At 37.4% G+C, this 25788-nt stretch overlaps 1 protein-coding gene across 1 annotated transcript in view; it reads left to right on the forward strand.

Annotated features, from left to right (window-relative positions):
- Positions 1–25788, forward strand: part of LOC138738842 (dmX-like protein 1) — a 197075-nt gene that overhangs the window by 70925 nt on the left and 100362 nt on the right. Inside the window, 6 exon segments of the mRNA XM_069889924.1 lie at positions 1260–1956; positions 2376–2497; positions 10510–10599; positions 14752–14875; positions 23349–23468; positions 25461–25670. Coding sequence (XP_069746025.1) covers positions 1260–1956; positions 2376–2497; positions 10510–10599; positions 14752–14875; positions 23349–23468; positions 25461–25670 — 1363 coding nt within the window.

The raw sequence follows: 25788 nt of genomic DNA on the forward strand, positions 1-25788 counted from the left end.
TGCTGCTACCATCTGAAAGCAGCAGCAATTCCCAGGATGTGCCCTATTCTCACTGCTGCCACCTGGAAAGAAGTACAAGTGCCACAAGACTCCAGGCTTGATGTCATTGGGGGGGGGGGGGGGTGGTGTGGAAGAGAGAGGGCATTTACGGGCCATGCCCCTCCCAAATGAGTCATTGTGTTCCAGCCACCCTCAGCACGAGCATCACTAGTGGGTTATGGGCCATGGGAAAAGTCGGCTTAGAGGCTCCAATAGTACATGCCTCAAGCTGCAAGAGCATGTATCATCCCAAACAGGACAGGAATGGGCTTGCCTTTAATCCCCTAGATGCCTGAGTGACTGACACTCCTTACCCAAATGTATTCATGAAGGCCATTAACGGGGCCAAAAAAAAAGACAAATGAAAACTTATCTCAGCAGTAGCCAGCTCGTTTGTGCAAGGGTGGATTGAGAAAATCTGGGGGACGTGTTTGTGTGTATGGGAACAGATCCAGCAATCTTTACTGGGATCTACTTAAACCATATGGTTCCCACGGGAGACCATTATCTTGTGAATTTCAGGCATTGACAGTCACCAGAGATAACATTAAAAGAATTAACAAATGAACACAGATTAAATTGGAAGCCATGTTCCGTATACGCTGATGGACACTTGTCAGTGGTGGAAAACCTTGTTGACTAGAAGACCGCAGACGTAATTTACAATTGCGGACTGAACACCTACCCCACCACCTGCTGAGTGAGTTCTCGAATAGCAGATTGTGCAACCGTTTCCCCCCCCCCCCCCCACCAACCCGTGGTTACTCTAATGTCCCGATTAGATCTCTTTTGATGTCGACGCTGCAAGACTCATACCAGGTTCAGAAACAATTACTATCCCTATACCATCAGACTCGTAAACAACTAACTCAGAGATTTGTTTAAGCCTCTTGGTTTGGACATTATTTATGAGTGAATATTTATTTTCAGTATTGCACAGTCAGTTTGTTTGCACTTTTTTTCTTTGTTTTCATTTCTTCTTTGTATATATAGCTTTTTGAGTACAATTTTTGCATGACTGATAAGTAAATGGCCCACAGGAAAAAGATTGTTAGGGTTGTATGTGATGTCATATCTAACAATAAACCTGAACTTGGAAATATTCTGTGTTTGTATCTTGGGCTTTATTGTGGACTTTACTCAGAGTACAAGTAGCTCGTTTAATAATTCTGAGTGATAATCTTGTAAACAAATCATTGAAAATGTGTCTTGTTTTCCAGGTTTCATTTGCATCTCGGATTCCTGTTGCATTCCCCACTGGTGATGCAAACTCACTTAGCAAGAGCATTGTTATGTATGCCTGCACAAAAAATGTAGACTTAGCTATCCAACAAGGGAAACAGAAGCCACATGGTCTAACCCATTCATCGTCTGGCATGCTAATTTCTGCTGGTCATAATAAATCATCTGGTAATCTAAAACTGAGCATCTTTACACCTAATGTGCTTATGATCTCAAAACATGCAGATGGATCCTTGAATCAATGGGCTGTCAACTTTGCAGAAGAGTCTGCATTTTCAACTGTCCTCGGGGTGTCTCATAAGTCACGTTACTGTGGCCATCGTTTTCATCTGAATGATTTAGCTTGCCATTCAGTTTTACCATTACTTCTGACTACTTCTTACCACAATGCACTGCGGACACCAGATGGTGGGTGTTTATGCAGTGAAGGAAAAAGCTTTGACCCATTACGATGCAATAATTCATTTTCAAGAAACCAGAGGGAAAACAGCACAGGAACTGCATTCCAGGATTCTAATTCAATATATAGCGAATTAATTCTGTGGCGAGTTGATCCAGTTGGACCATTATCTTACACTGGAGGGGTATCTGAGTTGGCAAGATTAAACTCTCTGCATGTTTCGGCTTTTTCAAATGTGGCTTGGCTGCCAACTCTCATCCCAAGTTACTGTCTTGGTGAGTCATTTCAAGTTCTCAGACAAATGCATTGAATCAAAACAATATTTCATGTCGTACAGTTATCCTGTTTCTCTAATTTTCTGTCTGGTGAAATTAAAAATATAGGAACTTCAGATTAGAACTTGAAACAAGCAGTTCATATTTCTAACTTCATGTCTCTTTTGGTTCAAACTTAAAAATATGAATGTTATTTTAATAGCTGTAGCTAGACATTGGTCTGACTTAAATAAGAATTTCTATTTCCATCCAGGTTTGGTTAATTTGAGTTTCCTTTATTTTCATTATCTTTTTCCACTCCTGTACCATGGTTCTTGGGAGGAACTTTGTAGGTGTTACATTCATCATTAATGTATGTTCACCAGTGCTTCTGTGGGCATCTATTGCCAGACAATAGTTGAAATTTGATTTTATTTCAGGTGCATACTGTAACTCTCCTAGTGCCTGTTTTGTGGCAAGTGATGGACAGAATTTACGATTATACCAAGCTGTTATTGATGCCAAAAAGCTTTTAAGTGAGCTTTCAAATCCAGAAATCTCTGTGAGTAATTATTTAATTATACCATAATCAGTTTGATGTGCCAGAATTATCGTAATTGCACATAGCCCAGTTATTGATGTGTTGCCCTTTGTGTCATTCTTCAATGATTAAAATGCCACAAATCATATCTCTTTTGATATTATCAGTCAGTTATTTATTTCATTAATTTACAAAGACACCAAATGTTCTCAGAAATTTGTTCAAAATTCGTCTGTATTAAAGGACTCCACTAACTGCAGCATTAGATACACACACACACATTTTTATAAAGATATATATAGATACACACACACATATATATACACACACATATATATATATATATTTATTTTTTTTTCTTCTTCTTCTTCTTTCTTTGGCTTGGCTTCGCGGACAACACACACACACACACACACACACACACACACACACACACACATATTTATATATACACACACACACACACACACATATACACACATATAGACACACAGATATGCACGCGCACAGGTATACACAGGCACACACGCGTATACACAGGCACACACACACATGCATATTTTACATATTGGTCAGTAATTTCCCCTTTGAATAGAGGGGATAATTAGTGATGCCCTATTGCTATTGTTAAACCAGTTGATCTTGCCTCTCAAGATTGATATAAATCCAAAACAAAAACAGAGATTTTTGATAACAGATAAAATGTCCTGTGATAGCCTGTTGATGTAATTTGTCACTTGCAGCTAAAACAAAATGTTCTTGGTTTTTAATTTATTTGCTGACCTGAAAACGTATCTTCAAATGCAGTGACACATCAGAGTGGAGAAGAGTTACCTGGAGGTGTGTTTCAGGAGATGGAAACTAACTGCTTCAAACTTTCTGTGTGGTCAGGGGCAAGAGTGTGTGACAGATGAGGGCATCCAAGAGGATATGCTGGAGGAGCCTTAGCCCTTCAGCTCATCCAACAAGTTGAAGATTCTTGCTCCTTGTGAGGTTGAAAGTGGAGGCTGTGTCATGAGCAATCTGCCCAAGACACTGTGGTTTGGGGAACCATTCAGGAGGGGGAAGAGAAGAGAAGAGAAGAGAAATGGTAATGGGGATAGAATTTTCAGGTTAATAGACACTATTCTTCATAGGGAGGATTGAAAGTCCCTAAGGCTATGTTGCCTGTCCAGGTTCGGGACATCTCATCTGACTTGCAGAGGAATTTGGAGAGGGAGGGGAAAGATCCAGGTGCTGTGTCCATGTGGGTACCAACAACATGAAACTGATGAAGAGTTTGAGCAGCTAGCAACTAAATTGAAAAGTAGAACCAAAAAAGTAATACTGTACTCTCTGGACTGCTACCTGAGCAACGTGTCAATTGGCATAGGATTTAGAAGATCAGGGAGTTAAATGTGTGGTTTACAAGACTGGTGTTGAGTAGTGGGTTTTAATTTGTGGGACATTGGCACCAGTATTGGGGAAGGGGGAACTCTTCCAATGGGAAGGGTTCTCCTTGAACTATACTAGGACCATGGTCCTGGGTAAAGTCAACTAGGGCTGTGTATAGGACTTTAAACTAAATAGCACCAGAATTCAAAAGATTGGAAAAGTATAAATAAAATTAAGGGAGGGTATGTGCAGGAGAGGATGTTGAAGTCTCCCGATTTAATAAAAAAAAAACCAGAGATAAACATTTAAACTCTTGCAACACTGAGATAAATGTGAGATCAGTAATGAACATGGACTGATGGTGTTGTATTTAAATGCATGCAGTGTATGAGCTTAAACTGAATGCAAAAGTGCTGGAGAGTCTCAACAGGGTGCGCAGCATCCATAGGAAGCAAAAGGCTGTTGACATTATGGGACTGAACCCTTCATTGGGAATGTTGAAGGTCAGGCAGAAGCATGTATAAAAAAGATAGATGGAGGGGGAGCAGTTCAAACTATCAGGTAAGAAGTGGATACATATGGGAGGGTAGAAGAGAAAAGGGCTGAGAGGTGATGGGGAGAAGGCAAAGGTTAAGACCAGATCTCTGATAGAAGGAAGGGAAGGGAAAGGAAAAGGGAGCTGAACAAAAGGAGACAGGCGAGAGAAAAAGCGAGTGGAGGGAGGGGGGGTGTTAACGGAAATTAATGGAAGCAATGGCAGTAGTTTCTGAGAATGATTCAGAAGATGCAAGATCGTTTCATTCCAAAGAAGAAGCATCCTAAAGAGAGTGTCAGACTACTGCAGCTAATGAAGGAAGTAAAATACTGCATGGATGCAAATGATCGAGAGCATGCAGTATTGCAAAAAAATATTGGGAAGCCAGTGGACTAGGTAGCTGTTGAAAATCTAACAGACTGCAACTAAAAATTCAATAAGGGGGAGAAAAGGTGAAATGTAGGTAACCTATCCCATGGTATAAAAGAGGGCATTAAGGTTTTTTCAGATATATAAAGAATTTTTTTTAAAAAGTGCGTGCAGACAATATACAGCAGGAAATTGACGCTGGAGAAATGGTAATGGGGAACAAAGAAATGGCAGATGAACTAAACTACAAACTGAATGTATTTTGCATCCGTTTTCACTGTAGAAAGGTACCAGGGGCATGCCTGAAATTTGAGAGTCAGGTAGAAGTGAGTGTAGTCGTGATTACGAAGGAGAGGATGCTTGAAAACCTGAAGATGGATATGTCACCTAGACAGAATAGATTACATTCCAGGGTTCTGAAAAAGGTAGCTGAAGGGATAGTGAACACATTCATTTTGCTCTTTTAGAATGGGGAGAGGTAAAAGAAAATAAATAATAAGATTATCAGTTTAATTTGAGTGGATGGCAAGATTCCAGAATCCATTATGAAGGATGAGATTTTGGAGTACTTGAAAGTCAAAATGTAATAGGCCAAAGTCAGCATGGTTTCCTTCAGGGGAGATCTTGCCTGACAAACCTGTTGGAGTTCTTTGAGTAACAAATAGCATGAACAAAGGGGAGTCAGTGAATGTTGTTTACTTGGATTTTCAGAAGGCAATGTACCACACAAAAGGCTGGAAAATAAGTTAGGAGCCTATGTTGTTATAGGAAAAATACTAACGTGATAGAATATTAGCTGATTAGTAGAAAGCAAAGGTGGTGTTTTTTCTGGCTGGTTTGCTAGATTGCTGAATTGGTGTTGGGTCCGATTCTTTTCACGCTGTACGTAAATGATTTATATAACATGTTGAAGAAGTAGGAAGTCTTCAGGGAGACTTGGATAGGTTGGGAGAATGGTCAAAGAAGTGGCAGATGGAATACAGTCTGTATGGTCATGCACTTTGCTAGAAGGAATAAAAGTGTTGACCATTTTCTAAATGGGGAGAGAATTCAGAAAGCAGAGATCCAAAGGAACTTGGGAAAACTATTGTGAGATTCTTCAAAGGTTAGCTGCAGGTTGAGTCAGTAACAAACAAGGTAAATTCAATATTAACATTAATTTTTGAGGACTGGAATAAAAAGGCCAATGTAATGCTAGGCTTTGCAAGGTCAGACAATATTTGGAATATTGTGAACTCTATATCCCATATCTCAGGAAGGATATGTTGGTGTTGGAAGGATCTAAAAGAAGTTTGAGAATAATCCCAGGGATGAGAGAGAGAACATGAGGAACATTTGATAGCTCGGGGCCTGTACTCGCTGTAATTTCAAAGGATGATGGAGGATCTCATTGACTCATCTTGAATATTGAATGGGCCTCTTAGAGTACACGTGGTGAACATGTTGCCAGTTGTTCGAATGTCTAGGATCAGAAGGCACAGCCTCAGAATAAAAGTATATCACTTCAGAATAGATGAGAAGTTTCTTAAGTCAGAGTTGTGAACCTTTAAAGGAGGAAGACTACTTAAGTTGAATTGTATGATCTCTAATGAAGCCTGGACTTTGATTAATATTTATGCTCCAAATGTTGAAGACACTGCTTTTATTACAGAAATATCTTTATTATTGGGACAAGTTAATTCCAATGTGATGATTGGGGGGATTTAAATATGGTATTAGAACCGTTATTGGATAAGTATCCAAAGGTAATTAAGAAATCTAAGATGGTGATACACATGGCTAATATGATGAAAGATTTGAATTTAGTTGATATTTGGCGTAGATTTAATCCTACACAGAAAGACTTTTCTTTTTATTCTTCTCAACATAATTCTTTTTCAAGACTATTATTTTTTAATTTCGGTACATTTACAGGATAAGGTTATATCTGTGGATTATAAGGCAAGGTTAGTCTCGGACCATTCATTGTTATTACTGGAATATCAAAGTTCTCAAGTTACACAACATACTTTAAGATGGAGATTTAATACTATGTTACCTCAAAAGCCAGAATTTATTGTTTATTTGAGAAAAACAAATTGAGGATTTCATTGCTAATAATGTTCACTCTGTTTCTGATCAGTTTGTTTTGTGGGACGCAATGAAAGCTTTTTTTACGAGGTAAAATTATCAGTTATGCATCCAAACTGAAGAAAGAGAGAGTTAGAGAAACTGAAGATTTGGAGAAGAAAATAACAATCTGTGAAAAAGAATTTCAAAAGAAAGCTACTGAATTCCAAAAGATCCAATTAACTAATTTAAAGTTGAAGTATAATAAGTTATAGTCATATCGATTTGAATGTCTGTTGAATCGTTCAAAAAATAAATTTTATGAATGGGGTGAGAAAGCTCATAAAGTATTAGCTTGGCAATTAAAAAAAGAACAGTTATCTAGGATTATACCAGCTATTAGAAATAAATCGGGTATTACTTTTAGTCAAAAAGAAATTAACGATGAATTTTGTAATTTTTACAAAAAACTTTATTTGACTGAATGTAAAGAGATAAAAGAAGATGCAATAGACTCTTTTTTGAAAAATATTAATTTACCACAGTTATCTCAAGAAGACAGACAAGAGTTAGATAAACCTTTTACGGATAGTGAAATTGAAATGGCTATAAAAGATATGCCAAATGGAAAAGTGCCTGGCGGAGATGGTTTTTCTATTGAGTTTTACAAGACTTTTTATGTTGATATATCTTCCTTATTTAAGAATGTAATACAACAACTTTATGATACTTTTCAATTACCTGAGTCCTGTTCTAATGCTATAATTAAAGTTATACCAAAAAAAGATAAAGATCCCTTACAGGTAGTTTCTTACCGTCCTATATCTTTGTTAAATGTAGACTATAAAATAGTGGCTAAAGTTATGGCTAATAGGTTGGCTCAGTATTTACCAAAGATAATACATCATGATCAAACAGGTTTTATAAAAAATAGATATGCTTCGGATAATATTCTACGATTAATTACTTTGATAAATAGATCTAAATCTCAGAAGAATTATCCAATGGTGGTTTCATTGGATGCAGAAAAGGCATTCAATAGAGTAGAATGGAAGTTTTTATTTAAAGTACTTGAAAAGTTTTCGTTTGGTCTCTCATTTATTGGTATGATTAGGGCTCTGTATAATGGTCCGAAAGCTAGAGTTGTTACTAATGGTTTGCTTTCAGAATCCTTTAATCTAACAAGATCTACTAGACAAGGATGTCCATTATCACCCGCCTTGTTTGCTTTAGTTATTGAACCTCTAGCACAATTAATACGTCAGAATGATAGTATCAAAGGTATGAGAGTCTTGAATGAAGATTATAAAATAAATTTATTTGCGGATGATGTTTTGCTGTATTTGGTGGATCCTGATGTTTCTCTGCCAGCACTTCAAGATTCCTTTGAGATTTATGGTCAATTATCTGGTTATAAGGTTAATTGGACTAAAAGTGAAATTTTATCAATTAGTAAAGATGATTATTCAATGATTAGAAATATTACGAATTTGAAGTGGATGAAACAAATTAAATATTTGGGAATTAATGTTAATACTGACTACCAAAATTTATATTCACTTAATTATCTTCCTTTAATGAAGAAGATTAAGGCAGATTTAGTTAAATGGAAAGATTTACCTTTGGGTTTATTAGGAAGAATTAATACTATAAAAATCAATATTTTTCCTCGTATACAATATTTATTTCAATCAATTCCTTGTTTACAAAAAAGATTTTTTAAGGATTTTTATAAAGTAATTAGGGATTTTTTGTGGAAAGGAAAATTTCCTAGGGTGGCGTTGAAAAAATTGATGTGGGATTTTCAATTTGGAGGGTTACGGCTACCTAACTTTCAATTTTATTATGAAGCAGCTCAATTTAGATTTCTTAGCGCATTAATGGCCACACGAGATACGCCTAGTTGGGCACAGATAGAATTGGCAGTTATTTCTGAAAAATTTTCGAATGAATTTTTATTTCGATGGAATAAAAAATTGTTACGAACTTATGATGTACCAATATTGAAACATTTAATTAATTTATGGACAAGTAAATTACATAAAATGGGATTGAAAAATAAGTGGTCAGGAAGATTACCATTATATAATAATCAACTTGTTCCTTTCACGGTATCTAATACTATTTTGAAACAATGGGAGGAGAAAGGAATACATAATTTATCTGACTGTTTTTTAGAAGGTCATTTTTGTTCTTTTGTAGAATTGCAAAAGAGATTTGATATAAGTGGTTATTCTATATTTGTGTATTATCAGTTAAGATCTTTTGTAAAACAGGTATGCGGTCGTCAAATGAATTTACTGTCTGAAACTGATTTTGAGAAATATGTGCTCTCATTTCCAAAAAAGGGTTATATATCAGGTTTGTATTGTATTTTGTTGGAAAGTGAAAGTAAAATAGATTGGGATAAAGATAAAATGAAATGGGAAAAAGATTTAAGTTTAACAATAACTGAAGAAGATTGGTCTGAAATCTGCCGTAATAGTGTTCGAAAATTGATTGATGCTAGATTGGCGATGATTAATTATAGTTTTATACATCAATTATATTTAACACCTGAAAAAAAAATTTAAAATTGGTTTTAGTAAGTCAGATCTTTGTTTTCGTTGTGATCAGGTTTCTGGTACTTTTTTACATGCTGTTTGGTTGTGTGATCGGTTACAACAATTTTTGAAAGGTATTCAATCTGTATTTAATAATCTATATAATCTTCATATTGTATTAGACCCTGATATATTTTTATTAGGGAATATGCAACCGTTGATTGATTTAGAATTAGATAATTATCAGATCTCTTTTATTTACTTAGCACTGGCAGTGGCCAAGAAATGTATAGCGATTACTTGGAAGAATAGAAATGTATTGTCTTTAGATAGGTGGTATTCAGAGATGAAGTTTTGTTTGGTCATGGAAAAAATATCATTTTCTATACAAGATAAGATGTCTTTTTATGAGTTAAAGTCGACCCCATTTATTGATTATATACAATTTAAATAAGTTTGAATTAATCATTTTTTCTTCTTTAAAAAACTTTTTATTATATATTTTTTCTATATATATTTTTTCTTTTTCTTTTTTTAAAGTTTTTTTTATTATTAGTTGTTTTTTTTCGTTTAAGTTCTTTTTCTTTTTGTTTTTTCATATACTTATATAATAAAAAAATTTTTGATTAATAATTAATACTTAATTAATATATATGTTTTTTTTTAATAAATATCAATCTTTTTTTAAGATATATTTTTTAATACTAATAGTATTAATTCACTCTTTATCGTGGGGGTGGGGAGGGGGGGTTTAGGGGTTAAAAATAGTTTTTTTTAGTCTTAATTTTTAGTTGTTAGGGGGAGATGCCGAGATTGGTATTTTATTAAGTATGTTACTTTGTACTTGTATTACTTTATTTTGTATTTTTTCTGTATGTGAATTACTTACTTTCTTCATATGTTAAAATTAATAAATAAAGTTTCAAAAAAAAAGAGTTGTGAACCTTTGGAACTTGTTGCCACTTTCAGGTGTGGAGGCCAGTTCATTGGGCATATTTAATGCAGAGGTTGATTGGTTCTTGATTAGTAAGAGCATCAAAGGTTATGGGGAGAAAGCAGGAGAATACATCAGCTATAATTTAAATGTCAGAGCAGGCTCACTGGGTGAATAGCCTAGTTGTGCTCTTGAGTCTTATTGTCTGTGTGCTTTAACTTTGTTTTAGAGACTTGTTGGAGAGGTTTTCAATATTGCAAGTCAACAGTCAACAGCAAGACCAGGCTGCATTATTGAACTAGATGCCATCACTGAACTTGTAAGTTAAACATCATTTCACCTCCTACAGTACTCTTTTTTAATCATTTTATGTTGTTTTTTTAAACACAAAATCTATACATTCATAATATATTTTAATAACTATTAAGTAGAGCTTCACATTATCACTTTTATGATCCAAACAGCATCTCAAATGGTTTTCCAGCCAATTAAGTATTTTTGAGGGGCAGCCATTCTAAACATGGGAATCATTTTGTGCAAAACTGGAATGTTATCATACCCATTTAAAATATTTTGCTTGTTGGCTGAGAGATTGGTCTCCATATTGGTTGGGGCAATATTCCAAGAAGTGGCTTGGAACTTTTCTCTTCTACGTAGAGGGCAGACATAATCTTGTTCTGTGCCGTAATTGAAAAGCAATGATTTCTTGTCCTACTCCCTTATTGCTCTGCTGAGAAGGATCTTCGCAGATAATGTGCATAGATTGCTGAATTACATCATAATCTTATGACTGAAGTGGCAATGCTACCAATTCTGGTCCATCCTGGTCTGAATTTAAGTTGATCAGCACTGACTTGGATAAGGCAATCTATGCAGGGTTTTTTTTTCCCTCCCCCATGCAGCTGAGTTGTTTCCTCTAATAATAATGAATAGGCTAATTGATCACAGTGCAATTTTACAAGGATATACTGGGAGTAGGGACATTTTGAATAGTGTGAATTAATCTTATTTAAAAAAAAAGGAGCAGGAACTAGCTGCCTGCCCTGCTGTTTTAATACAATCATAGCTGATATGCTGCAGGCCTCAATTCCACTTCAAAGCCTGTTCCACATAGCCCTAAATTTGCCATCTTTCAAAGTGTTTGCACACTTTTTAAATACAATATTTCTGGCCTTAAATCCTCTAGGTTCACCACTCTGAGGAAAAATTCTTGTGTTCCTCAGTTTTAAAAGACTACCCTCTTATCTTGTAATTGTTCCTCCTCATTTTACACTCTCCTATTTGTGGAAACGTCTAAGCATCTTGTCACTTCCCCCCCCCACCCCTTGAGATCATACAAAATGCCTTCATTCTTCAGACCCCAAAAAGAATACGTCTTGCTGTTTTAGCTTTTCGTGATGGAACAATTGTCACATAACAGGAATTAACTTAATCTCTTCAGGACTACCTCAATGCTCATATGTGCTTTTATAAATAAAGGGAGCAAAACCGAATACAATAGTCTCACCTAACAGTACTTCGCTATCTCAATTACAAGCCTCACATGCATACTAACTCTGTGCTTCGTGCATTAAAGCGTCACATTCCCTCAACCTCTATCTTGTCATTGGTGGACTTGACAAACACTGGTTATGTCACACTTGGAGTCTTATATGCAGTTCAGGTTTCTGCTGAAGAATGAGTGTTGTACTGGAAAGTAGGTTGTTGCTAGGATTCGAAGACTACCTATGGGGAGAGGTAAGAAAGGCTAGGCTTGTTTTTCCTCCAGCGAAGGAAGCAGAAGAATGATAGAAGAACACAGTATTGAGAGGCATAGCTGGGGTGGAGAGCTAAAATCTTTTCACCCACGATCAAGTTATCAAAAATGAGAGGGCATGGGTTGAAGACTAGAGGAGGGGATTTTAATGGGATCTGAGGGATACATTATCTAAGCAGGGAGTAATTGAAATTTGGAACAGCTTGTCAAAGGAGATAGTGGAATGGGTTACAATTATTAATTTTAAGTGATTTAAATGGTCACAAATAGGCAAGGCACAGGAGGATATGGGAAAATGTCCTCAAAAGTTGACTTGGAACAAGGGCCTATTTTTGTGGTTTACACCACTGTCTCTTCTGTTCACATTGTGTCTTTTGTTTCATTTGCCCATTCACTCATCCTAGTCCAATCCTGCAATATGATTCAAATACCCTCATTGCAGCATGACATTCTACTTATTTTCTTGTCATCAACAAGCATCCTTCCCTAAATCTCACATATACTTCATGAATAACTGAGAGTCTAGAATTGATATTTGGGATACCCTATTATTTGCATTTTCCAGTCTGGAAAAGACCCATTTATTTCAACTCTATCTTAAAACCATAGAACTATGCCCCCTTGAGTCCATGCTGAACTCTTCCATCAACCTGCTCCCAGTCATATCCCCCCATACCACTTCCATTCATATACCTTTCCTAATTTCTCTTAGGTGTTGAAATTGAACCCACATACACATCTGCTGCTGATAACTAGTTCCGCACTTTCACAACCATCCGAGAGAAGAAGTCTCCCTGATGTTCAACATTTCACCTGGAACTCATCCCCTTTAGTGCCTGTTTCACCCAATCTCAGTGGAAAATGCCTGCTTCCATCCACCCTGTCTACCCCTCATAATTTTGTATACTCCATCCAATCTTTTCTCATTCACGGGAGCTTCAGGGAATAAAGTCCAAACCGATTCAACTTTTTTCTGATAATTCAGCTCCTCAAGTTCTGGCAATATCCTTGTAAATTTTCTCTGCCTTCTTTCAACCTTATTGATATCTTTCCACTAAGTAGGTGACTAAATCTGTACTTAATATTCCAAATTTTGCCCTGCTAATATCTTGAACAATTTCAACATAACATTCCCATAAGCAATACTTTGATTTATGAAGACCAATGTAGCAAAAGCTGTCTTTACAACCCTGTCAACATCTGATGCTACTTCCAAAGAATTATATATCTGTATTCCCAGATACCTCTGTTCTATCACTCTCTGCAGTTTCCTATTGTTTACTGTGCAAGTCCTACCCCAGTTTGTCCTCCCAAAGTGCAACACTTCAGACTTGGGCTTCAAAATAGCATATGGAATTTAATAAGGACATTTTTCCAGCTGGTCCAGATCCTGTGTGTCCAAATATTTGTACATCCAGTAACTTAGAATACCTTCTAATAACTTGCCCATTACAGTTGTCAGAATCACCAGCCTCTAATTTCAGGATTATTTTTAGAACCTTTTTTAAACAACTGAACAATATTAGCTATCCTCCATTCTCCCACCACCTAATCTGTGGCTAAAGACGTTTTAAATACCTCTGCTCATGTCCCTGTAATTTTTGCATGAGCTTTCCTCATGGGCTGAGGGGCTACCTTGTCAGGTCCTGGGATTTGTTCACCCTTATTTGCCTCAAGACCATAAATACCACCTCCTCTCTATAGGGTCCTTGTTCTTTTGCCTCATTTCTTTTCACTCTATCTCCCAATTAAATATAGATGCAAAAAAATTGTATTTAAGGTGTACCCCATGTCTTTCGGCTCTGAACATTCTGGTCTTAGTGGATTGATTTTAAACCTTGCTATCCTTTTGCTCGTATTGTATCTTCAGATGCTTTTGAGATTTTTCTTCACCTTGTCTGCCAGAACAATCCCATGCTTCCTTTTAGCCCTCTTGATCTCTTGTTTTCTTGCATTTCTTGCACTCATGTGCTTCATTTGTTTCTTGCAGCCTTTCCCTTACATCCACCTCCTTTTTTCTAACCCAGGGTCTCATTCTTGCATGATAACCAGTCTTTAGTCAAAGTTGAAAAGTTTCTCTCAAAACATTTTCCCTTTCATAAAATCATATCACTTTGTTTTCATTGTAATAAGGTTTTTAAATACGAGTAAAAAGAGAAATGCTGGAGGAACTCCACAGGTCTCATAGCATCCATTGGAGATCGAGACATCCAAAGTTCCTAAAAGTGAGATCTACTGAGTTCCTCTAGTATTTCTGTTTTTATTACAATCACAGCAGACTTTTGTGTTTCACTCCTATAAATATCAGTGCCTTCTCATTACAGACTTACCAATAACAGGTCTAAGTAAAGAGGCCTATGGTTTCTTGTTTTTGTCTCCCTCCCTTTTTGAAAAAGAGATTCTTCAATGGCTCTGCCAACTCTGCAGCCTCTAAACTCTTTAGATGCTAGCCATGAGATTGTCTGCCTTTAATTCCATTAGTTTTTCCAATACCTTTCTACTTATGATAGAGGATTGTTGTGTTTTTCCACACTTTGATTTGTTTTTCTTCCCTTTTCCTCTTTCTCATCTTTCTATCCCTCTTCCTTTTTCCTTTCTCCGCCCTTTACCCCAATGTTCTCATTTAAACTTTCCCTCATTTTTCTTTTTAATTTATTTGAGTCATGTATGAAGAACATTTTTAATTTCATAATTATTTCTTTTGCTTTATTTTAGCGTGGGAAGGAGACACAGTTGCTTCATGTCTTTAAAGAGGATTTTGTATTGGTTAATCAACCAGTGAAAGGACAAAAAAATGAAAAAACCAGTACAAACAAAACAAGTCCACAGCAGCTAACAGGTATAGTCGTGCTTCATGCTATCATTCCATTTATAAAATAGTTCTACAACCATTGTTGGAAAACACAAACCAATTTTGCTGGAAATCTGAAGTAAGCAGAAAATGGTGGAAACGTTTGGCAACATCTGTGGAAAGAGAAACAAATGTCATATTTTAGGCTGAAAACTGGGAAAGGGATAGAAAGGACAAAGTGATTATCTCTGCCAGGGTTGCAGAAATGAAACTGATGTTTAGGAATTTAATGTTGCACTTGGTTCACTGACTGTGAAGTGCTTTTTGTCTTGTTCAATTTGTAACTTCTATCATGTCTCAGATGATGTGGTGATTTTGCTACTGAGCTTGAGCAGTACATTACTACATTCGTTCATAGTTTTAAAAGAAAATGCAATTTCACAGATTTTAATTTTTTTGTGCAGTTTAATATTTTGCACTCCACTTTTATCTATTTTAAAATAAACAGATTTTCCACTGGAATGACCTTCTCAATCTTTGATCTTCTATCATTTCTATGCATTTAGTTTCATTTTTTCGTAAAGCGATTAATTAATTCCTATTAGACTTGTGTCTCATTTGTATGGTGGCTCCTTTTGAGATTTTGGACATAAAGAATCAGAATTTACTGACATGTTCAAGTCATGAAATTCGATGTCTTGCAGCAGCATCAAAGTGCAAACGTTCATATCTTAACCATCTTACAACAATAATATTAAAAAAAGAGAAATAATAATGTATGAAAAGGAAGGCAGTGTCTTTGGTTCATTGATTATTCAGGAATCTGATAGCAGTGGGGAAGAAGCTGTCCTTGTGCTGTTAGTGCTCGTCTTTAGGCTCCTGTACCTTTTTCCCAATTGGTAGCAGAGTGAATAGGGCGTGGCCTGTGTGGTGGAGGCATTAAGGGTAGAGGCTGCTTTTGTAAGACACCCTCAAGTAGATGTCTTTGATGGAGGGAAGTCTGGTGCCTGTGATGTTGCAGGCCGAGTTAGCAACCCTCTGGAGTTTTTTCTTGTCTTGTAATTTAGCGTCTCCATACTAGACAGTGAAGCAACCAGCCAGAATGCTCTCCAAGGTACACCTGTAGAAGTTTTCAAGAGTGTTTGGTGACATACCGAATCTCCTCAAACACCTCACAAAGTATAGCAGCTGCCAAGCCGCCTTGGTGATTGCATCAACATGGAAGCTCCAGAACAGATCCTCGGAGATGCTGACACCCAGAAATTTGAAGTTCTTGACCCTGTCCACTACTGAGCCCTCGATGAGAACTGGGTTATGTTCCCCTGACTTCCTCCTGAAATCCACAATCATCTCCTTGGTTTTGCTGATGTTGAGCGCACGGTTGCTGTTGTTACACCATTCAACGAGTTGATCAATCTCCTGTACGCTTCCTCATTGCCGTTTGTGATTTTGCCAACAACTATGGTGTCATTGACAAATTTGTAGATAGTATTGGAATTGTTCCAAGCCACATAGTCATGGATAGAGCAGTGGGCTAAGCATGTATCCTTGGGGTGCATCTGTGTTGATAATCAGTGAGGAGGAGATCTTGTTTCCAATTCATACTGATTCTTTTTCTTCCAATAAGAAAGTCAAGGATCCAGTTGCAGAGGGGGTACAGAGTTTATAGTTTATTGACCAGCACTGAGGGTATAATGGTATTGAAGGCTGAGCTATAGTCATGAAGATCAGCTGTATGTATGTAGGCAAATTGTCGAGGGTCCAAATCTTTGCTTGGGTACATGTTAATTCTGGCCATGACCAGCCTCTCAAGACATTTCATCACAGTAGAAATTAATGCTATTGGATGAATAGTGGTTGAGGCAGCTCACACTGTTCTTGGGTACCGGATGCCCTTTTCAAGCAGTTGGGAACCTCAGACTGCAGCAATGAGAGGTTGAAAATGTCCGTGAACGCTTCAGCTAGTTGGTTGGCGCAGATTTTCAGTAGCATGTCAGGTGCTTTATTAAAATAATATTATCTAAGTTTCAGTTTTTTTTCCATAGTTGAATTGCAATCTCTAAAATGCACTATATGTTTTAATTGACTACAGAGGATTGTCAACATCGTGGTTAAATCATTGACCTTTTACTGCAGTGACTTGAACTGGACCATGGCAGCTGAGGAATTTCAATTGAGTTGATTAGATTTGTATAAAAAGAAGCTCATAGTAGCAATGGTGTCAATGAAACCATCTGAATGTAGGGGAAAAAGCTATCAGGTCATCAATAATTTCCGGAAAAGAAGTCAGCCACCCTTGCCAAGACTTTCATATCAGGGCAGCAATGCTGTTGACTTTTAACTTCCCAAGGTTTCAGCTCGGTTTCCAGTTGCATCATGTTCAACAGGAAAGAGACTGCATAAAACATCTGGTATCCAAGCAACCACCAGATTTTGGCACACAAAAGCAATGTCAACCAAGCAACAAAAAAAAAGCAGTGATGCTGTTACAGCAGCACTCTCCTTGGTGCAGACCTGAGAGAGTTAGGAATGGAGACATCGAACCACCTCCGTGGGTGTTATGATTTCAGATTGACTATCAGAGTACATACCACCCTGAGAATCTTTGTGCGCAGGTGAGGCAGAATTATCACTTATTGGTAGTGAAAAAAGCCTGTACACAGCATCTACATGAAAACAAATAAAGAACTGTAAGCAGATAACGAATGCTGTCCACTACAAGTTTTAAGTGCCCTGTCAACTGGCATGGCAGTGTTTTTCTTTTAAAACATGCTGGCACCCATGCTCGGCAGCAGTCGACAGAGATCACCGGCTCTGGGACACCAGTGGGCTGCCATAGGACACGGAAGTTCAAATTTAGGTCGAGTACCTATATGATATCACGTACGACACAGCAAATAGTTTTTGCAGAATAATGGGCATTTGGAATGCATTGTCATAGGTGGTTATTGGAGGCTGGTACAATAGGGACTTTTAAAAGACCTTTACAGAAATTTAATACAAGAAAAATGGGTTATGGGTGTAAGGTCAGGAAGATTTAGTTTGTTCATTAGGTTTCTATTGGTCAGCACAACATCGAAGGCCAAAGAGCATGCACTATGCTGCAATGTTCTGTGTTAACCCGGAGATTCTTTTTCCCGTGGGCCAGGCAAATTTCTACTTTTCAGTAGCAGAAAAAAACTGTACAAAAGAAAAAAGATGTACAAAGAGAAATGTAAACCACGAATCAAATGTAAAGAAACTGTACAGATACAGAAGAAATACATATTCAGTAATAAATAATGTGCAAAGTCTTCAAATGAATCTGAGTTTGTTCTTTATTAGGAGTTCCATGGTGGAGGGCTAGCAACTTTCCTGAATCTGGTGGTACAAATCTTGTGACCCCCTCTCCCTCTTTCCTGATGGCAGCAAACAGCATAGCTGGGTGATGTGGATCCTTGATGATTGCTACTACCCTCCGACTGCAGTGTTCCTTGTAGATTTTCTTAATGATGATCAGAATTATGCCTGTGATTTACTGGGCTTTATCAATGCATTTTGCCAAGCTTTCTGCGCTGCCCAAACCAGGCCATGATGTAGCTGATTGGCAAGCTTCCAACTTCACATCTCTAGAAGTTCGCCAAAATTTCGAATGACATATCAAACTTTGTTAAATCTCTGAGGAAGAAGAGGTGCTGATATGCTTTCTTCACAATGACCTTCGTTTGTTGGGTTCAGGAAAGGTCCTCCGAGATAGTGACCTCTTAGAAATTTAAATTTGCTCAACCTCTCCACCTCTGATTTCCCCCCCCCACCCCGATATTCATTGGATCATACCACCTCTGGTCTTTCCTTTTAAAGTCCACAATCTGCTCTTTGGTTTTGCTGACATTGAATGTGAGATGATTGACAGTACACCATTCAGCCAAGTTTTCAATCACCTCCTGTATGCTGACGCATCAACCCATTTTATACAACTCACTACCATGGTATTGTCAGCAGATTTGTAAATGATGTTGTTGTACCAAGCCACAAAGTCATGAGTATAAAGTGAGTCGAGCAGAGGACTAAGATGATGGAGATAGATTGTGAGATCTTCTATCAATCTTCACTGATTGTGGTCTGGAGGTTAGGAAATCCAGGATCCACTTACACAGTGAGGTATTGAAGCCCACGTTTTGGAGTTTGGTGATCATGTTTGATGGGATGGTGGTGTTGAATGCCAAACTGTAGTCAGTAAAGAGCATCCTAATGTATGTATTTTTGCTGTCCAGGTGCTCGAGGGTTTTATGTTGAGCCAATTAGAGGCATCTGCTATAAACCTGCTGCTGCAGTAGATAAATTCGTACTGCTCTATGTCACTGCTCAGACAGGAGCTGATGTGCTTCAACAACACCCTCTCATAACACTTCATCCCTGAGTGCCATTGGTTGGTAGTTATTTAGACAGGTGAACAACTTGCTTCCCACCTGCCTAAAAGGAGACATCTGGCATACTTACCCCACAGGACAGCAGACCAGTGAGGAGCTCAGCTGAAAGACTATCATCAGGCTGTGGATTACTGGAGACTGGCAGCCAGAGGACTTGGGGGCTGCTGGAAGCTAGTTTTTGGAACCAGGGATTGGTACCGAGATCCATGAGGGTGCTGATGGCAAGAGGGGGTCCCAAAAGGTTTTGGGTGTTTCCATCTTCCTGATCACATTGGAGGTTCAAAACTGGGAGCTCAGAATCGTCACTGGAGGAGGCAGGAGGCCATATGCCTTTAGAGGTTGCAGGACTGCAGGAAACAAATCCAAGGACACTTGGAATATGGTCTTTTTGATTCTCTTTCATACCTCTTTGTGTACCTTATGGCTTGCAAAAGTTGACAAATTGTGTGTGTTTGTTACATGACAATAAAGGAATCTTGAAAGTTCTTGATACAGATATCTGTGACTAATGTTTAACTTGAGCAACTTAATCAATGGGCAAATCAGATCTGGCTTACTTGCAGAATCCTAGCTTGCAGCTAATGCACAGAGAGACCCTCCCTCCCTCCCTCATAAACTCTGGGTATGTCCCATACTACAAGCAAGATAAAGGTTAAGTTTATTGTTGCCTGTGCTGAGGGACAGATAAAAAGTTTCTTTTTTTTGTGTGCTACGTAGCAATTGTTCTTGTATACAAGTTCAGCAAATAAAACAGTATGCAGTGCCTTCTGGAATTCCAAGTGTACAACATTCACCTATTTCTCTCTAGTGACTGCACTGGTTATATCCTCAATGGATTTCGGTAAATTTGTGAAACATGCCTTTCATGAATCCATGCTCCATCTGCCTGATGCAATAATTTCATCCAGATGTCTTGCTATTTCGTTGACAGTTTCGAGCACTTTCCTGACTACAGGGTCAAGGTAACTGGCAAATTGTTGTCTATCTTTTGCCTACATCCTTAAACAGTGGATGATATTTGTCTCCTTCCAATCTACTGAAACATGCCCAGAATCCAGAGAACATAGTTAAATTATCACAAACCCCTGTACAAAAGTTTGTTATTTCTTGCATTATCTGGGATGCATTCCTTCAGGATCATGGGACTCGTCTCCCGTATCAAGGTCCCCGCCTCCATCACATCCTTAATATCTCTAGAATGTTTGACGTGAAGATCTAAGCAAAATAATCATTCAGTGTTTGGGTATTTCCACTATACCATACCTTCCAAAGGACCTGTGTTCTCTTTATCCACCCTTTTCCACTTCATTATCACCATAAAAATTTGAACTGGTGAATTCATATCATCTCTATTGAATAATTGTTGGAAGAACTGAGAATAACATGTGAAGATAGGCAAATATGTCCATCATCAATTATTATCAAAATGAAGGATGTTGTTGAAATCATTGCCTGACAGATTTTGTTTGCCAGCAACCAATTAACTGATGTACAAGATTTGTGAACCAATTCTCCTTGCAACTTTAAATTTGGACATACTCTGTACAGCATGGTAACAGGTCCTTCCGACCCATGAGCCCATGCCGCCCAAATACTCCTTTGAAGGGTGGGAAGAAACCAGAGCACCCAGTGAAAAACCATGCAGTCACCAGGAGAATGTACAAGCTCCTTGCAGATCGCGCCAGATTCAAGCCCATGTGGCTGGTCCTGTAATGACATTGCGCTAAGTGCTTTAATCCAAACATGGCCAAAAGAGTTGAATTCTGGAGGTGAAGTGGGAGCTCACTGTTCTCAATATTAAGGAAAGTTTGTGACCTGGAAAATGTCAAGCAGAATTTGTGGAAAGAAAAACACTGTAAACATTTTAGATTGTCGATTCCTGATGGAAAAATAAATTAAAAGTTGAAATCGATGATCACTAAGGTAACTCTGCTCTGATGGGAGTCGGAGCGGAATCATCTAAATTATGCTTCACGCAAAAGAGTAAATTTGTGAATGTTGGAGATAAAAATCACCTCTGACCAGTACTTAATGTGTTCAAAATTAAAAGTAATTTTATCAATTACCTCCCCCCCCCCCCACCCCCCACTTCATCAAGTAAGGAGGGGAGATGTTCTGGTGTTGGCTTCGTTTAATTCTAATTGCAACACAGCTATTTCTACTGAAATGCAACAGGATCTGGACAACAATGAAGCATGTGCTGAAAAGTGGCAGATAATATTCATACTGCATAAGTGTAGGAAAATTACCAAAAGCAGCAGATTTCAGATTTTGTTTTGTCAGAATACATACATAACATCACATACAGCCCTGAGATTCTTTTTTCTGCAGACAAGGCAGAATTACTACTTTTTTGTGTGTGAAAAAATGTATACATGTAAACAAATAAAGACATTTAAACAAACTGCAATACAGAAAGGAAAAAAAAATCAATCAAGTGCCCAAGTAAGAGTCCTTACATTAGTCCCTGATTGAGTTTGTCGTTGGAGTCTGATGGTGGAGGGATAACAGCTGTTCTTCCTGAACCTGGTGGTGTAAGTCTTGTGGCACCTAAACCTCTTTCCTGATGGTGGCAGCGAGAACAGAGAATGTGATGTGATCCTTGATAATTGCTGCTGCTCTCAGACAGCAGTGTTATGGCGGGGAGGGTTTTGTCTGTGATGTCCTGGGCTGTTTTCTACCTTTATGCTCGGGGTTATTGGTGTCTCCATACCAGACTGTGATGCAGCCAGTCAACACACTTTCCACCACACATCTATAGAAATTTGCCAGGGTTTCCGATAGCAAAAGTCCACAAACTCCTGAGAAGTAAAGGTGCTGAAGTGCTTTCTTGACTTTGCCATTAGTGTGTTGGGTGCAGGAAAGTTCTTGATTCCCCAAAACTTAAATTTTCTCACCCTCTTCATCTTTGTTCCCCAATGATCACTTCTGGTTTTCCCTTCCTGAAGTCAACAATCAACTCCTTAGTTTTGGTTACATTGAGTGTGAGGTTGTCTTTATTTTAAATTTTGATTTGGAAGACTGAAAGTTGATATAATACTAAGACAAAAATTGTCATAAATTTTCATCTAGATTTTAAAAAGTGTAGGTGATGTAGAAAATCAGCTGTTTAGCTGTAAAATGTTATATGTATACCATTAAGGAAGCAGGGAAATTTTTGATTATAATTTGGTGGGGGTTGGTACAAATTGGTGATTATAATTTTTTGAAAAAATGCCTTCATAGTAAATCTATGCATCCTGAATATTCATGAACTTAAAAGGATGGAGAAGGAGAGAAACCAGAGAGCCTTAGACTAGTTGTTGGAAAAATACTGGAGCTGATTATTCAGATGTAACAATGGGATAGTTGAATTCATGACACTTGTGGTTTCATGAAAAAATAAATTGTATTTGAAGATTTATTGAAGTTCTTTGAGTATTTTGTAAAATGGGTAAGGAGAAATGGCTGTCAAGCATTTGAATTACCAAAAGATATCATAAAATAACAAGGTAAAATTTTACTGCAAAAAACAAGGGCTTGTGCATTGTTACTAGAAAAATTTTAATTTTTTTTCAGGCTTAGTGAATTGGAATACTGCTTAAAGATATTAATTATTACTGAACAATATAAGTGGCTCTTAATCAAGCTGGATTGCCATTCCCTCAGATGGTCTAATTTTTTTTTTAATGTTAAAAATCTTACTTTAGTTTACAAATATCTTTATAAAAAGAAAAATACATTTGTTTTAATTTCACATCCAGTAATTTCAGTCTTTTCAAGCATAAATTGTTCTTTATATCTCTTGCACATTTCAAATTCATGGACTATTTGACTGAAACCATACTTACATTGAATAGTTTGAATTGAAAGAATTTGAATCAAAAGGTGTTAACTGTTGTATTTTAAATTTCTTGTTTTGACAGTGTCTTTGAAATATTTTGTTCCAGAGGTGCAGTGCAGCCGAGCTCACTGGAGTGCCGCTTCGGCTCCTCAAGAGCAGCTCCGGCACCTCCTTGTCGCCGTTTTTCTGAGCTCTAGCACCCTAAAAATTAGCACTGTACTCCTGTTTAGTTCACCAGTAACCTTTTGTCTCTGCAATGTATAAATTAACCAATTTCTTTTACTTGCAGAAAACTCACAGAATGCATTTTCTGAAAAATTCTTTTTGGTGGTAATTGAACACAAACAGAATGGCCGTTCACTTTTGCATATGTGGCATTTACACCTGAAATCTGAACCAATCTCGATAGGTAGGTTCTGTTTAAATGTTAGATTTTAAAAGCTTGAAAGTTGAAATTGCATAGCATGCGGATGAAAAAAATCCATACTGAATTAAAGATTAATAAATTTAACTGAATATGGAACCATGCCCTTTCATTATGTTAATTTTTTTTACAAAGAAAATTCTTGTAAGTTATAAATGTTAACTGCATTAACAAAACATAAAGCCTCAGTGTAACATGGGATGAACGGAAATTGATTTATTCCAAATCTTGATGTACTAATTTTGTTTTACCTTTATTTTAATGTCATTTTTATAACTCTAACACTCATTAATGGTTTTAAATTCATCATTGCAGGATGTTTCACAATAAATTTGTAAAGAAATAAATTTTGATCTGGAAGTTCACAGGTACAATCTGGAGAAAAATAATTATACTGAGGAGAAGACACACCAGAAAATTATATTGCCAAATTGTTGCTTAAACTCCTTATATTATTCATGAAGATTGATGCTATTTTTGTTGTGGTGACATGCTCTTATTTGTTATCACATTTTAAAAATAATGATGCTGATGTAATGAAAATTATGATGCTTGATAATTCTGTTTGAAGATCTATAAACCTTTTTTCAGAAAAACCTGAAAGAAAATGTTAACATTAGGGCATCATCTCAGATGAGATCGAAACCCTCTCTCAAAACTCGAGTTTTTTAAGAAATTGACCATTAGAAAGAAAGAAGATACAAAACTTGTTTGTCTAATATCTGTGAAGCACGAAAAGTCTGCAGATGCTGTGATTGGAGGAAAAATACCAAAATGCTGCAGGAACTTAGCAGCATCCAACCAGATGGCATTATTATTGACTTCCTTGCTTTCCATTAGCCACCACTCCCCACCCAACCCCCATGTCTCCACACCTGGAGCTATATTTCTCTCTTTCCTTTTCCCTGTGTCCTTTACCTCAGCTCTGCATTCAAAAGCCAAACCTCCCCCCTCGTCCTATCAATTCTATATTTAATTTTGTTTTTAATTTAAATTTAAATTTAGACATACAGCATGGTAACAGGCCATTTTGACCGACAAGCTTGTGCTGCCCAATTTATACCCAATTAACCTGCACCCCTGGTACGCTTTGAATGGAGGGAGGAAACTGGAGCCCTGGGGGAAAACCCATGCAGACACAGGGAGAATGTACAAACTCCTTACAGACAGTGTGGGATTTGAATCCCGGTCCCAATCGCTGGTGCTGTAACTGCTACACCAAGAGTGCTACTGTTCTTTTCTCCTTGCCTCTTCTTCTTACCCAGTTATCACTTTTTGTCTATTGGTCTTTACTCCTCCTCTGTACTATCCTGGTGTACTGCTTCTTCCCATGCATCAAAGAAGCGCTCAAGCCAGTGACGTCACTAATATATCTTTACCTCCTTTGGATGCTGTGAGACCTGATGAGTTCCTCCAGCATTTTTCTGTCCAATATCTGCTACTGTTTGGTGCTGTACAAGGTAGACCTGAATTTTGTACTCATTAGGCTGAAATAATGTTGGATCCTAATGTTCTCCTATACCCCTACTAGCTTGACAAAGATGCAGAAATAGAATCTTGGTGGCCATCTGTCTCCCAAGAGGAGTTTAGCAAGGTATAAAATCAACAGTGTATTTCAAAGGGTGTACCTTGTAATGTGCTTGATAGCCTTTGAGAGCAGGCAAGGCTTGGCCAAGATTGACAATGAGTGAACAACAGAAATTTCCAGAAGAACTCTCAGCATAATTTGGGCACAATTTTCAAATTCCATCTTGAATATAATAGTTACATTGATGAAAATGCAACTTAACCCACTAATTCACTTTTTTCCACGAACCAGATGATCTCTCATCTCATGTCAACTTTTTCATTGAACATGTTTTTGACGTGATAGTACGCACAATACAAAATAATTCTTGACAGAACAGCAAAATGTATAATATGATTGTGATAATGTGTTTGACAGTTAAATTTAACCAATTGATTTTTTTCTTTAAGATCACTCCACCGAGAATTCTTTGCTATCTCCAGAGGAACAAAATGGCTCTTCCCCTGAAAAATTGTATTCTCCTTTCTTCAAAAAATACCAAGCCTGTAAAGCAAATTTGCAGAGTGCCAGTCGACTAGCTCTCATTTCGACAAGAGTTTATAGTCAAGAATTATCTCTGCCAGAAGATGTTGAAATAATTAGAGCCACTCCATCTGCAGGTAAGTTTGTGCTCGTTTGCTAAAATGAAATAAGGTGCTTAATAGACTCAAGTTCTCTTTTCTCTAAACCCCCCTCTGCCCATCTAAACCTTCCTCTGCCCATCTCTTCACCTCTCCT

This window comes from Narcine bancroftii, chromosome 1, assembly GCF_036971445.1.
Source record: "Narcine bancroftii isolate sNarBan1 chromosome 1, sNarBan1.hap1, whole genome shotgun sequence".
Classification (NCBI taxonomy): Eukaryota; Metazoa; Chordata; class Chondrichthyes; order Torpediniformes; family Narcinidae; genus Narcine; species Narcine bancroftii.